This window comes from Desmodus rotundus, chromosome X (genome assembly GCF_022682495.2).
Source record: "Desmodus rotundus isolate HL8 chromosome X, HLdesRot8A.1, whole genome shotgun sequence".
Lineage (NCBI taxonomy): Eukaryota > Metazoa > Chordata > Mammalia > Chiroptera > Phyllostomidae > Desmodus > Desmodus rotundus.
This window is the reverse complement of record NC_071400.1, coordinates 35731948-35748178: the sequence shown is the minus strand read 5'-3', so window position 1 is coordinate 35748178 and position 16231 is coordinate 35731948. Positions and strand designations below refer to the sequence as shown.

Genomic DNA, 16231 nt, shown 5'->3' with positions numbered 1-16231 from the left:
ACAAAATAAACTCCTATGGTATCTCATTGAGTAGTTAGAAATGCTTGATGTGCTGCAATGTTCCATTCATAGTGTTTTAGCGCCCTCAGAATATAACCACAGTCTAAACTGGTGACAAAACAAAAGCTAAATTCAATACAGAGGGGAGAATTTATCAAAGTAAAACTGAAGGCCTGCTTAAATGAAGACGGCTTTAACTGTCCAGCTCCTTAGCAAAAGTACACTAAAAGGCTGGCTGGGTGTTAAAGGCCTGAAGGTTTAGTGACCAGTTTTAAAGTGCAGTAGTTACCAATTTAAGGAACTCACATCACAATTACTTCAAATGTAGAGGAACAGCAGGAAAGGATTTCTCCAATGTGACTAGTGAATACTCTAAAACTCTCACTCCCAAGCCTTTGCCAAAGGAAAGGAAATACCAATCTTTTCAACTCTGCCTGATGCCTCACTGAGTCCTCTAACAATGCCTAATTATCAGTACTTTCCAAAGCTTTATTATTTATCAATTTCATCAAGTCTGAGGAAGGTTAAATTATGATGGCCTCCATTCTGGCTGAATGACAAAAAGACAAACCAAATCATGTTTGCACAGATTTTTGTTTTTAGTAAATGCTGAATACACCTGTTCAAAGAAGTTATAATTCTGTTTAAATACATTCAACAACCACCCTCGCACCATCACCCCCTAGGCAGGAAAATTCACATACACAGATTCTGGGCTGTTTTGGGATCCAAAACTCTCAACTCTCTCACTTTCTTCTTTGCAGGTTGGGTCTTCTTCTCTTCTAAAGCTTCTGCATTCTTTTGAACTGAAAGAAAAATGTTAATTCATAAATAAAAATGGCACTAATCCAAGTGCATGTAATAACATTAGTAAGGCATACTAACTACATGAATAAAGTTCATGCCCAAATCAATATATGTATTTATTTCATTAGTTCGAGTAAGAGGATAAACATAAAAATATAGCCCTGTTTAGAGGTTTCTCTACAAATTAAATATCAGCACTTAAGCAGAAAAGATAAGCCAAATAGAACCAAAAGTCAATTTCTGCTTCTTAACTAATGTGCAACATTAATTACTACTTTACCAGGTACCTACAAGCAGCATTTGAATTAAATGTAAAATCTCCCTAATTTGGACTAATTGAGGACATGCATTTATTGTACATTATGTTAAACTTTAGGCATGTCTTTCATTTAGTGAAATTCTTTTAAAGTACCTAAGGTAACTTTAACTGTTAAAGAAGTTGCCGAATAAAAATTCCTGCAGACACTGCTTTGAAAAATAGGCACAAACCATTTGCAAGTTGCACACCACTAGCACCCATTTGCATACACATAATTAAAAAACTTCAAAGGCAGGGTCTTTTGAGTAAGCTACCTTTGTTTCTCTCATCATTTTTTTAGTACTATTTGCTTTCTTAGAACAAAAGATATATTAATGGTGTATTAAGAAGGTAATTCTCCAGTTCAGAAACGATTTAAATGCCCTGAAACTGAAGAGTGGCAGTGCCAAGGAGTGGCTTTTGCCCCTCATAACCTCCATCACACCTTCCCCCATATAAGCCACCCCAAAAACCAAAGTGAAAAACAACATTGCTGGCTGGCTGCTATGAAAAGGAGGCTTTATAGAAAGTCCCTAAACCCCTACTCTACAGAAATTCCACAGCTACCATTGTACTTATGTGTTAACACTTCACCTCGTTTAATTAGCATGCTATTAAACAATGGATGAGTCAATAATGAGATCAAGGAAGAAATCAAAAAATTTCTGGAAACAAATGAAAATGAACACATAACAGTTCAACACTTATGGGACACAGCAAAGGCAGTCCTAAGAGGGAAGTTCACAGCGATACAGGCCTACCTAAAGAAGATACAGACATTTCAAATAAACAACCTAACCCTACACCTACAAGAACAGGAGGAACAACAACAAAGACAGCCCAGAGAGAGTAGAAGGAAGGAAATCATCAAGATCAGAAAAGAATTAAATGACATAGAGACTAAAAGCACAATTCTAAGGATCAATGAATCCAGGAGCTGGTTCTTTGAAAAGATAAACAAAATCGACAAGCCTTTAAGCAGACTCATCAAGAAAAAAAAAAGGAAAGGACCCAAATAAACAAAATCAGAAATGAAACAAAACAGATTACAACTGATACCATAGAAATACAAAGGATTGTAAGAAATTACTACAAAGAACTATATGCCAAAAAATTTGAAAACCTGGGTGAAATGGACAAATTTGTAGAAAAATATAATCTTCACAAACTAAATCAAGAACAAGCACAAAGCCGTGGCTGGGTGGATCAGTGGTCTGAGCGTTGGCCTGAACAGTCTCCAGTTCAATTCCCAGTCCAGAGAACACGCCTGGGCTGCGGGCCAGATTCCCAGTGGAGAGCACGTGAGAGGCAACCACAAATATGCTTCTCTCCCTCTTTCCTCCTCCCTTGCCTGCTCTAAAAATGAAAAAATAAAATAAAAAAACAAATAATGAAACAAGAAGCAGAAAGCCAGAATACACGGATAACAACCACTGAAACTGAAGCAGTAATCAAAAAACCCCAGCACAATAATGCCCTGGACTGAATGGCACACAGGCAAATTTTACCAAACATTTCAGGAAGAGCTAGCTACTATCCTTCTCAAACTATTTCAAATAATCCAAGAAGAGGGAAGACTACTAAACTCTTTTTATGAGGCCAGTATTATCCTCACTCCCAAACCAGGTAAAGACACAAAACAAGAAAACTACAGGTCAATATCGCTCATGAACACAGATGCTAAAATAATCAACAAAATATTGGCAAACCGCATCCAGCAATACATTAAAAAGATCATACACCATGATCAAGTGGGGTTCATCCCAGGGATGCAAGGATGGTACAATATTCACAAATCAATAAACATAATAAACCACATAAACAAAATGAAAGATAAAAATCAAATGATCATATCAATACATGCTGAAAAAGGATTTGATAAAGTATAGCACCCATTGATGATAAAAACACTCAGCAAAGTGGGAATAGAGGGAGCATTCCTCAACATGATAAAGGCCACATATGAGAGACCTACAGCGAACATCATACTCAATGTGCAGAAACCAAAGCTTTCCTCCGAAGTTCAGACACAAGACAATGGTGTCCACTTGAACCACTTCTATTCAACATAGTATTGAAAGTTCTACCCACAGTGGTCAGACAAGAAAAACAAGTAAATGGCATCCAAATTGGAAAGGAGAAAATAAAACTGTCATTATTTGCAGATGTCATGAGTGTATAGCGTACACAGAATATACACTATAGACTCAATCAAAAAAATCACTTAACCTAATAAGTGAATTTGGCTAAATAATGGGACACAAAGTAAATAATCAAAAATTGAAGGCATGTTTCTACATCAACAATGAAATATCAGAATCAGAAACTAGGAAAAATTCCAATATACAATAGCAACAAGAAAAATAAAGTACCTAGGAATAAACCTAACCAAGGAGGTAAAAGACCTCTGCTTTGAAAACTACACAACACTGAAGAGAGAAAATAAGGAAGACACAAATAAATGGAAGCATTTACCATGTTCATGGATTGGGAGAATTAGAATCATTAAGATATCCATATAGCCCAAAGCAATCTATAGATTCAATGCAATCCCTATTAAAATACCCATGACATATTTCACAGATTTAGAAAAAACAGTGGTATTTCAAAAATTCACATGGAACCAAAAATGACCCCGAATAGCCTCAGCAATCTTGAGAAATAAGAAAAAAGCAAGAGGGATCACTATACCTTATATCAAACAGTATTACAAGTCCTGTGTAATCAAAACAGCCTGGGACTGGCATAAGAACAGACACATAGATCAATGGAACAGAATAGAGAGTCCAGAAATAAACCCAAGTCTCTATGGTCAATTAATATTTAACAAAGGAGGCAGAAGCATAAAATGGAGCAAAAATAGCCTCTTCAACAAATGGTGTTGGGAAAACTGGAACAGTACATGCAATAAAGTGAAAACAGACCACCAGCTTACACCATACACCAGAATAAACTCTAAATGGATAAAAGCCTAAAGTGTAAGCCATAACACCATAAAAGTCCTAGAGGAAAACATAGGCAGGTAATTTCAAATATCCCATGCAGCAATATTGTTGCAGATATATCCTCTATGGCAAGGGAAATAAAGGAAAGAGTAAATGAATGGGACTAAATCACATTAAAAAGCATCTGCATGACTAGAAAACATCATCAAAATGAAAAGAGAACCAACTTTATGGAAAACATATTTGTCAATGATACCTTGGACAAGGGTTTGATCTCCAAAGTACATACAGAACTCACACAACTCCACACAAGGAAGACAATCCAATTTAAAAAAATGTGCACAGGGCCTGAACAGACACTTCTCCAAGGAGGACATACAGAGGGCCCAGAGACATATGAAAGGATGCTCAACATCACTAGCCATCAGAGAGATGCAGATCAAAACCACAATGAGATACCACTTCACACCAGTCAGAATGGCCATCATTAACAAATCAACAAACAACAAATGCTGGTGAGGATGCAGAAAAAAGGACACCCTAGCGCACTATTGCAAATGCAGGGTAGTGAAGCCTCTGTGAAAAACAGTATGGAATTCACTCAGAAAACTAAAACTAGAACTCCCTTTTGATATTATTGATTCCGCTGCTGGGATTATACCCTAAGAACCCTGAAACACCAATCCAAAAGAACCTATGCACCCCAATGTTCATAGCAGCATTATTTACAATAGCCAAATGCTGGAAAAAGCCTGACTGCCCATCAATAAATGAGTGGATCAAAAAACTGTGGTACATTTAGACAATGGAATATTACACAGCACAGGAGAAAGAAAGAAGGAGCTCCTGCTTTTCGCGACAGCATGGATGGAACTAGAAAATATTATGCTAAGTGAAATAAGCCAGGTGGCGAAAGGGAAATACCACATGATCTCACCTATAAGAGGAACCTAATGAACGAAACAAACAAACAAGCAAACAGAACCAGAGACATGGAAATAAAGAACAAACAGTGACCAGAGGGGAGGGGTGGGAAGAAGCGGGGAAAGAAGGGCACGGGTCTAGTCAAGGAACAGGTACCAATGACCCATGGACATGGAAAACAAAGTGGAAATCAACTGTGTGAGCTGGGGAGGGCAGGGCAAGGGAGAGGAATGGAGGAAAACTGGGACAAATGTAACAGAAAAACAATGAAAAAAATTGATGGATATTTCTCCAAAAAGACATACAAACAACAGATATAAGAAAATATGTTCAACATTGCTAATCATCAGGAAAATGCAAATTCAAAATCACAGTAAGATATCACCTCACATCTCTTTAGATGGCTATTATGAAAAAGAGGGGTAAATGTTAGGGAGAATGTGGAGTAATTGAAACCCTTGTACACTGTTGGTAGGAATATCAAATGGTGTACCCTCTTTGGAAAAAAGTATGACAATTTCACAAATAATTAAAAATGGAACTGTCATATGATCCAGCAATCCCACTTTGGGGTATATATCCAAGAGAACTGAAATCAGGATCTCAAAGAGTTGTCTCAATTCCCATCTTCACTGCGGCATTATTCACAATAGCCGAAATGTCGAAACAACCAATATGCCCATTAAGGAATGAATGGACAATAAAAATGTCATATACACACATGCCCACCCACTCTGGAATATTATTCAGCCTTTAAAAGTAAGGAAACCTCCCCCATATGCAACAACATGGATGAATCGGGAGGACATTAATGTTAAGTGAAATAAGCAAATCACAGAAGGATAAGTGTTTTATAAAAGTAATCTAAATGCTTTTTATGTTAGTGATATACATAATCTAAAATGTCAAACTCATAGAAACAAAGAGCAAAACAGCAGCTGCCAGGGGTTGAAGGATGGGGGGAATAGGGAGCCAGTTCAGATGGAATAAAGTTTCAGTTTTACAAGACGAAATGTTAGAGATCCACAGTACAACCTTGTGCCTACAGTAAACAATACTATACTGTGCACTTAAAATTTTGTTAAGAGGGTATAGCTCTTGTTAAATGTGCTTATAACAATAAAATGTAAATTAATTAAAAACAAAATAAATTATAGAGATTCTATAATTATTTGAAATTACTTGGATGAGACTGAAGAGATTTTAAGTCTCAACACCGTAACTTCAAGAAGTGATTTTGTCATCAACGGCCCTATGGGACTCAGGTTCACCGTGAGGCCTCCAGGCAAATGCGCTCTCTCCCTGTGTGTATGAAAAACCATACAGCCACTAGGTTTGAATCCAACGGACTAAATTAATTTGAGAGCATAAATTGGCACTGCTAATTAACCAAATAATAATGAAACATAAAATACTGTCTGTAAGAAGATGATATAATAATAAAGACATTTCTATTATTATTAAAGATATGCTAACATTAAGATACTAATTAACTAAGATAAAATGCCTACTGACTATTCTTATATTCCCTTTAATACATGGATTGTTACATGCAATTGTACTATAAATTTATTCCCTCACAACTGAGGGATGTTCATCAACATAAACAAAGTAAACTTGGGTTTTATCCTTTCCCCAATCTAATTTAGGCAATGTTCAGAAATCTCCTATTAATTTCCAGTATTCCAATGGATACACAAAACATGTAAAAACTATGTGTGATTTGTGGCAAATATTAAGATATTATAAATGGGTAATATTGAATGATTTTCATGGTGATAACAAACCATAAATCACAATATAATTTTATAACCATTTTATTTCAAAATTCTAGTGAGAAAGATTGATTCCTAAAGTCAACATCAACACTATTCATTCATCAATTTATTCATTCATTTATCTGGCAAATACTTGTTGATCGTGTACACTATGTGTTACCCTAGCATGAGTACAATGGTACACAAGACTGAAATCTCTACTCATAGTGTTAAAAACAGGGTTATATGTAAACTACTAATCATGAAAGTATCTCCAAAAGATATCTAACATCTGTAATGTTCTTATCAACAACAATATAGCTTAAATGAATACAGGCTTATCCCTCAGCAAATTTCTCTTTGTTACTGGAAGCCACTGCTCCACAGTAGAGAATATCGTATCTATGAATAAGCATCAACTGATAATAAGTTACATCATATTATAAGGAATATGGACAAGTAAAACTATGACACTTCCTATTTAGTGTACTATAGAAAGAGCTAGGGTAAACAATGCTAATAGTAGTAAATAGTAGTATCAAAAAACACACTAAAATTTATGCAACTTCATGTGCACATATATGTATAATCAACAAGTTAAATACCTGACTGTTGTTTTAGTTACTGTATTTTGTCATTTATACTGTACACTTCTTTCTACAAATTTTTGAGGGAAAAATAAAGATGCACATTATACAGTGGTAGTAGTAAATCCATATCTATATAAATGTTTGTAATTCTTTTATTTCTGCTTATGTGTAAAAAGTGTAACTCTAGAAAGCAATAACGATATCCGTATGCAAAATAATATCCTGGAATATGATAATCGGTTTTGTTTCTAAATATATATAAATAAATAATAGAACTTAAGAATTAAGAGGAAAGATTTTTATCCTGAATGTTTGGGCCAAAAACGTGTGTGTGCATTATATGTGGGAGCACATAAATATAGGAATTGTGATCTGGCAGCACAAACAACTATTTTATTCATTTGTATGTAACACCAGAAGTGATTCTAACTACATTATATATTCTAATATTTTTCATGTACTACTTGAAATAGGTGTTATTTTAACTTCAATTAATAATTCAATGTAAAATGAGTGCAAGCATGACAACAGCAGGCAGGGGAAATATACAATTTCTACATGTGGTAGCTACCGCTGATTTTTTAAAATTTGTTATTTTCTACTCTTTTTAAAAAATAATCTTTCCTGTTGAATTTCTGAAAATATCAGAGAAGCAGCTGAAAAATGGGCAAAAGACTATATATATGTGTAATACACGTATGTGTACATATATACAACACACAAAAGAGGAAAGTGTAAGGACTACAACAATAACAGTGGTAGCAGTACTAGTGGTAGTAACCACAACCACTACCACAATCAGCTTTTATTAAACATCTGCTCTGTGCCCGGCACTAATTTAATTTGATATCACCTTATACAACAGGTATTGTCATTGTCATTTTACAGAGAACAAAACTAAAGAACAAGAAAATTGACTCATTTACCCAAGATCATATAACAAGTAACAAAAAGATGCTCAACTTTACCAATAATCAGAGAAATGAAAATGAAAACAATCAAAAAATACTATTTTACAAATATCAAAATGGAAATAACAAAAATGTCTCATAATACTATGTATGGATGTGGAGGCAGAGAAGAATGTTCTTTTAAATATTTTATACATTTATTTTTGAGAGAGGGAAAGGGAGGGAGAAAGAGAGGAAGAGAAATATAGATCCGTTGTGGGGACCACATCTGTAACCCAGGCACATGCCCTGACCGGGAATCAAACCCGCAAACCTTGGTGACAGCATGACACTCCAACCAACTGAACCACACCAGTAAGGATGGGAAGAATCTGATTGTGTCAATGGTGGCAGTGAAAACTAGAACCTAAGAATATACATTGGTTAATGTCTAATATATTTAAGGTGTGCTTCCCCTAATTACAACCCAGTCCTTCCACTTGTAGGTCAAAAGATCAAAGAGAGAAGATGTTCACTGTAGCAATGTTTACAGCAGTACAAAACTTGAAAAGCCACGTGTCAGAGGTTATGAAATGGATAAATAAATTGTAGGGTATTAATATAATGAAGTACAACCGGTGTTCACAGTGCCTATAGTGCAGGTAAATATTTCAACGAAGACAGAGTACCAAACACAATTCCCAATGGAAAAATGAAAGTGGTGGAAAATGGTGCATTCAGTATAGTATCATTCATTTAAATGAAAAATAAAAGACTAATCTGATGTACTATATGGTTATAGATGAGTATATAGATAACAAAATTATAAAAACATGGAATAGATAGCAGATCATTGACAGTGCTTGTCTTAGGGTGCCAAAGTGATACTGGAATAAGTAGAACCTTGGAAACTTTCACTTTATCTCTAATGTTTCATTTCTTTAAAAGCAAAGAGCTGCAGTAAATATGACAAAATGTTAGTATTTGTTTGCTTTAGGAGGCTGGCACATGGGTGCTTGCTATATTAGCCTTTGCAAATTTCTACTTTTCAACATAAAAATAAAAACGATATGACTAAATTACAGAAATAAACCTATCCCTTTTTATAACGTATACACTTAGCTTTGGCAATCTCAAGGACCAAGTGTAGATAGGAATCAGAAACAATAGGGAGAGAATAATAAAATAAATACAGATAAAGATTAGTCAGTTTGGTAAGCAAGCACAATTTTCTTTGCAATTGGTTTTTAAATCTATTTTGTGAGGAATAACACATTTGTTTACGAAACCTTGAGAGGAAAAACCGATGCAAGATGGACTAGAAGATGGCATTTCAATCTCCCCTTACATGCTACATATCACAGATGGGAAGGCTCCCCTCTCTGTGTTGCCTGCAGATGTGCACTAACGCAGGCGCCCTACAGAAAGGCAGACTTCATTCTGACACTGCATAGTACCTGAAGCCATAGGAATGGCATTACCAGGAGTGTTCTCGAAATTTACTGCACATTAAACAAGAGTAATGATTCTGATGGTGGGAATCACACACACATACTTTGTAATGATGTCTTAATTAAGGAACAAATCTTACTGGTTGTAGTTTAGACAAGAACCCCCCAAATCAGGCAGCACATGTTACTGCAAATTAACATCTGCCCAACCAGTATACTTGTACACCTGTTCATTAAGCCAATTACTGAAAACCACTAAATGTCACCATAACACTATGTTTAATGACATCCACTAGCTAATGCACATATTTTTAAATGTTTTATTTATTTATTTTTAGAGAGAAAGGAAGGAGAAAGAGAGGGAGAGAAATATCAATGTGTGGTTGCCTCTAGCACACTCCCTACTGGGGACCTGGCCCACAACCCAGGCATGTGCCCTGACCAGAAATCAAAGCGGCGACCCTTTGGTTCGTAGGCCAGTGCTCAATCCACTGAGCCACACCAGCCAGGGTGCTGATACATATTTTCAACTGGGCCTCAATAACTCAGGAGGTAATGTACATTTTAGAAAGAACGAATAAAGCTGGGTTAGAGGTTTTAGGTAGAATTTTCCTTGTTTGAAGTGAAATTTAAATGCCAAAACTGAAGTAACCTCAATCTGGTACAGTATTTGACAAATGAGATGGTGGGAGTTCTTCCTTTTAACCGTTAACCGATATGAAGTACCTTACTCAAGCTATAGTTAATCCCTTTACTGGTAGGTTGGTTCTGGCTTTGAAAGTATGGATTGATGTTTTTCTGGGCACCTCCTGCACTCAGATAACCTCCTATTATGTTACATTTCCTAATTCATGTCACAGATCAGTTAAGTCCAGCAATAAATCCCAAGGACTACGTGTGTCAAAGAGGAGTACTAAGGAAAACATAACAGTAGAAATCAGTATGATAAAAGTCAGTAGTGCTAGGCTAAAAGGGCATTTCTTACTGAGAATACAGTTTGGAATTCATCTTATCTAGGCTTTTCTTTTTTAATGTGGCCCATCTCTCACTGGTATAATTCCGCACCCAATTTATTTTAGCCTTGCTTAGCCAGACTGAGCAAAGCAATACTCCAGAATGTTTGCAGCCAGGGTCTCAAGTTCACAATGCAGGGTTTTCAGTCTGGGTTACAGATATACCTGAGCATGTCTAGAATAAGCTCAGTGTTGTAGATCTCAGCAAAGATTTTTTTTTCAAAGAAAAGACCCCTGGGAAACTATGTCTCACAAAGAAACTGCTCACATTCTGGATATTTCCACTTGATCATCTAATGCGCGTCTCAGATCTAGCACGTGCCATACGTGATTTTTAGTCTACACCTCAACAAATGGCAACTGAACCCTAATTTTTTAGGCAAACAAATGTGGAGTCAACAATTACTCTTCTTTCTCACAGGCCTATCACAGTCTTGGGCAAATCCAGTGTTTTATCCCTTCTTACCGCCTCCACCTCTAAGGATTTGAAATCACCATGACTTCGAGCCTAGGTTACTGCAGCAGCCTAAAAAGTTATCACCATTCTGCCTTTGTCCTTTTTCCCTCTGTCCTGTCAATTAATTAATTAATGTTTGTCCTCTTTTCAGAACCCTCCAATGGCTTCCTGTCTTATTCAGGGTAAAAACCAAAGTATTTACAATGGCATAGAATGTCCTACTTTATACTTAATGCAGTGTCCTTAGCCTCTCAGACCTCATTTATCACCTCTTTCCTCTCATTCACTCAACTCCAGCCACAATAAGTCCCTTGCTGTTTTCAAATATACCAGAACAACTCCCACAGCAAGGCCTTTACACTTGATGTTATATCATCCCCAGATCTTCCCTCACTTCTTTCAGATCTTGGTTCAATTTCACTTTCTCACAGAGACCTTTCCTGAAGATGTAGTTCAAAATTGCAACTCCTCCCCCTTGGCACTCCTTTTTCCCTTTGCCTGCTTCATTCTTCTCCACAGCAATTACAACCAGCTGACAAAATACATACAGTATTTGTTTACTTTCTACACCTTCCACTTTGACATAAACTCTGTTAAAAAGGGGTTTTATTTGTGACTATTTTGTTCACTGTTACATACTAGCACCTAAAACTGTGCCTGAAAAAGAACAGGCATTCCAATTATTTTGACATCCATCCTCCATATATATTCTCTCTGGTCCACGAGGACTGATGTATAAGGTTATATATTCCACTATTATTAATAGCAACAAATGATAAATGTTCATCAACTGGAAATAAATTGCGGCATATTGGGCATTGTTTAGAAGAGCAAAATATTTGAAATGACCCAAAAGCTCATCATTAGAAGACTGTTTGAGTAAACTGTAGTAAGCCCACTCAGTGTGGTACTCAGCTACTATATTCGTGAGCAGGGAAGTTCTTTATGGAGTGATATGAAGTGACCTTCAGTAAATATCATTAAATGAAGCAAACAAGGTATAGACTACATAGTACATGCTACCGTTTATGGAAGAACAAGAGGGAAATATTTATATGTATTTGCTGGCATATACATAAAATGTTTCTGGGAAGGTTTACAGGAAATGAATCAAATTAATTAATTCTAGGGAGGAAACTGAGTAAATAAGAGAAGTGAGAGGAACAAATTTCACTGTATGCTATCTTTGTAGCTCTCCAATTTTAAGCCATGTAAATATATTGTCAATTAGAAAATGAATAGAAAAACAAAACAAAGAAGAAACACAATCATTTCATCACTAAAAGGTCTTTAATATGTAAATGCATAGGAACGCTCTTTGTGGCACAAGTTAAAAGAAAAGTAATTTGTGCACTTCAGGTTGCAGCGCAGAAACATAACCCAGGCTTCGAGTAACACGATCAAACGTCAAAGCAGAGGAGGAATGAAGTGACACATACCAAACCACGGCCTAGCCATGCAGGCATAGTGTAATGTATACGTGAATTACAAGTAAGAAATACTCTAACAACACACATGTTATGCGTGCTGGGGTGGAGTTGGGGGCTTAAAGATTCATTGCTGTCAATGTGCCTAACAAATTCCATCTTCTTCACAAATGTCTTATGTCTAATACCCATATTTCTTATTACTAGTATCAACACATTCATTTTCTTATTCACCATTTATAATTTATGAAAGGAAGTCAAATTGCAATAAAATATTAAAGTATCTGCACAAATGTACAGACAAAAATAGCAATAGTACAAAAACAGAAATATTAGTTGGTACACAGTACTGTCATGTCTGTAAAAATGCCTGAATTCATTATACGAAAGGACATTTAATAGTTTCACTGAACTATAATATCTGCAAAGGATACTCTGAAGGTTAAACATATAAAAAAGTCAAGGGCTACCAAGTCATTATATAAATAATTAGGCCTGGCCTGGAGATTTCCTAAACCAGTTGTGGAGAACTGGAGTAGACTAGTTCCTCTAAGACCAATTCAGGTACATTACTCACACAATAGTTTCTGTAATTGTATTTCTATTCGCAGACTTTTGTGAACTGGGATAATATTGGATATACGTAATGATTAAGAGTCTACATACAACCATTAGCAGGCACTGCACTGGATGGTTTCTCCTAGGAAGTGTGTAAGGTAGATATTTGCACTAGTCTGCTCAGGTTACCATAACAAAATTCTAAAGACTGGGTGCTTTAAACAACAGAAAATTTTCATAGTTAGGAAGGCTGGGAAGGTCAAGGTCAAGGTGCTGGGGAGGTAGATGGCTACGACTGCGTTTTGTGCTCACATGGCCCTTCCTTGGTGCATGTGCAGAGGCAGAATAAGTGAGCTACCTTTCTGGTGTCTCTTCTTGTAAATACACTAATTCGAGTGGTTCATGCCCATGTTTTTTACCTGAATTATCTTAATTACATCCTTAGAGGCCCCATCTCCAAATATAGCCACACTGGGGTTAGGGCGTTAATGTATACATTTTGGCGAGACACAAACATTGAGTCCATAACAGTATTATTATTCCAATTTTATGAAAAAGGAAACTGAGGTCTCCAGAAATCTGTGAAAGATCTGAAAGAAAAGTTAAATAGTAGAGCTAGGATTCAATTCCAGTCTGTCTGATCCCAAAGTCCATGATGTTGCGATACAGCTCCATCATTCCCCATAGATACAGAATGAGATTCATACTTGTCTCCCATAACTCACTACTAAATAATTCCAGATAAGAAAGTTATGTGGAGATGGTGAACATACCCTGTGGTTCAAAATCCCTCATAGAGTTCTTCCTTGTGGTCTAACCAAATATTCTGCTGTGCATGCTAGCGTACGAAATCAAAGCTGTGGTTTCTTTTTCTATCCATGGCTTGAAATTCTTGTTTGTCCAAACTGGAATTTTGAATTTAGTGGGCAGTGGTCCCTATAGGAGGTGCTGGTGTTATTTATTTTTTAATATTTGACAGGGGAAGGTGAAGAACAGAACTAGAAATGGAACACTGGCTTGGGGTATGTGTTTCCACCTGGTCCAGCCTTTTAAAATGATTTTTGTGTAATTTATGGATGAAGAACTAGAGTGAGAGGAGGCTTAGAGATTATGCCAGGGACCCAAGGGTTCAAAGAAGTCAGCAGATAAAAAAAAATGGTTGTGCAGAGTGGATATATATGCTCATAAAAGGCATGGGTTTGATGAGGATGCCTAAGTCAAAGAGCATTAGCTAATGAATAGTGACCACCTCCACTCCCATAGGCCTCTACAATGAACCAGGAGGTCCTTTGAAAAGCAGCTGAGACAAATTCTAGGAACTGTGTAAGTGGGAGTTCTGGGTAGCGCCAGACAGTCAATACTTTAGGCTTTACAAGTCATACAGTCTACGCTGCAATTCTATTTAACTCTGGCACTGTTGCATGAAGGCAGCCATAGACAATAAGTAAAAAGGAGCATGGCAGCAATGAGCACCTTATACATGAAAACAGGTGGCTGGCCAGATGTCCCTTCCGTAGTTTGCCAACCCCTGACATCAAAGGTGCTCTATAAGTGCTTGGTCCCTTAACAACTTCCTTTTGAAATTGAGATCAATTTATTCTCACTTCAACCTTTGAAAATGTTCAAACATTTCCTTACAAAATAGCATCTAGAAGTATCTTACTATAATTATTGACAGATAATTCTGTTTCTCAAATAGTGTTCACATAATAAAAAAAAACCATTTATACTCCTTATGCTTTCTTATTTTCATTTTTAAAAATTTTCTTTATTTATTTTTAGAGAGAGGGGAAGGGAAGGAGAATGAGAGGGAGAGAAACATCAATGTGTGGTTGCCTCTCAAGTGCCCTCCACTGAGGACCTGGCCTGCAAGCCAGGCATGTGCCCTGACTGGGAATCGAACCAGTGACCCTTTGGTACACAGACCTGAGCTCAAAGCAATGAGCCACACCAGCCAGGGCTCCTCAAGCTTTTTAAATGCGTCAGTCCTACAGAGATCAATAATTTGATCCCAAAGCATAACTGTCTCCTATGTTTCCCCATATAGTCTCCTATGATTTTATCATATGTCTACATATAAAATGACCATAAAAACAAATCAGCCCTAATACAACCATAAAATTAGCTTCTACCATCCCATCAATATCTAGGTAGAATGAGCTCATATGGTGCTACAAAGGCTGGTACTGCTTCACTTGGGAAATGCTGCTTTATGATAAGATGAAAATCTGAATTTTATTTTAAAAAAACCATAAATCAGATCTTTGAATTTTATGCAATACAGTTCTCTTACTTTATGTACATGAAAATATTATTGAGTATTTCAATTTGTTTTTTTGCCGGCTGAGCTCAAAGGGAAACAACCATAGTACTTTGTCTCTATTTCTCTTTGGGTTTCCAACTGGTTTCAATTTTACCTTTCAGCTGTAATTTTCTTTAGTTCACAAAACCACATCAGTATATTCTGTTGACGGATATCAAAGCATTAGAAAAACTGAGCAGGTTAGGAGAAGAAATACCTAAACTTTTCATTTCTTTCTTTCTTTTTAATGTCATATTTAATATCTTGGGGATTTTCAATTTCAAAGTGGTAAGCAAGCTTTGAGATTACTTTGGAAATGTTAAAAGACATGATAAGAACAAAATTTGAATAAGCTTAAAAGTTATCCTGTTTTTAGGACCAATAGACTCGTAACCCTCTTCCTTCCCAATTTATCACCCTCTCTGTTATACTACTAAGAATGAAGAATATCTGTCATCACAGCCCATTCCTTCCTTATACGCTCATCCACTTGTAATCTGGATTTGAACACACCCATAACAATGGAATCAGAATGTCAGAATAACTACGGGTACTGCCTCGGGACGTGCATCTCATAAAAACTCCCCAGGTAGTTCTGAATATTAGAAAGCATTGAAAGAACTGCTATAAGGCACATAACACAACACAATAACAGCTCAATAAACACTCCCCAAACTGAAAATATAAATATCATCAACAGTAACCAATGGAAGTCCTATTTTTAATTTCTTCTAAAGGTCAGAATCTAACACTGAAGTCAACTCTTGGTCAACAATTTGACTCATAATAGTGACAAGTAATGGGATTTTAAG

At 36.4% G+C, this 16231-nt stretch overlaps 1 protein-coding gene across 4 annotated transcripts in view; it reads right to left on the bottom strand.

Moving 5' to 3' along the window:
* The window catches only part of DIAPH2 (diaphanous related formin 2), an 876560-nt gene that overhangs the window by 499204 nt on the left and 361125 nt on the right, over positions 1-16231 (bottom strand). For all 4 annotated transcript variants that reach the window (XM_053916890.1, XM_053916891.1, XM_053916892.1 and 1 more), the window contains one exon: positions 705-806. In XM_053916890.1, the coding sequence (XP_053772865.1) occupies positions 705-806 (102 nt within the window). The remainder of the gene's footprint in view (positions 1-704; positions 807-16231) is intronic.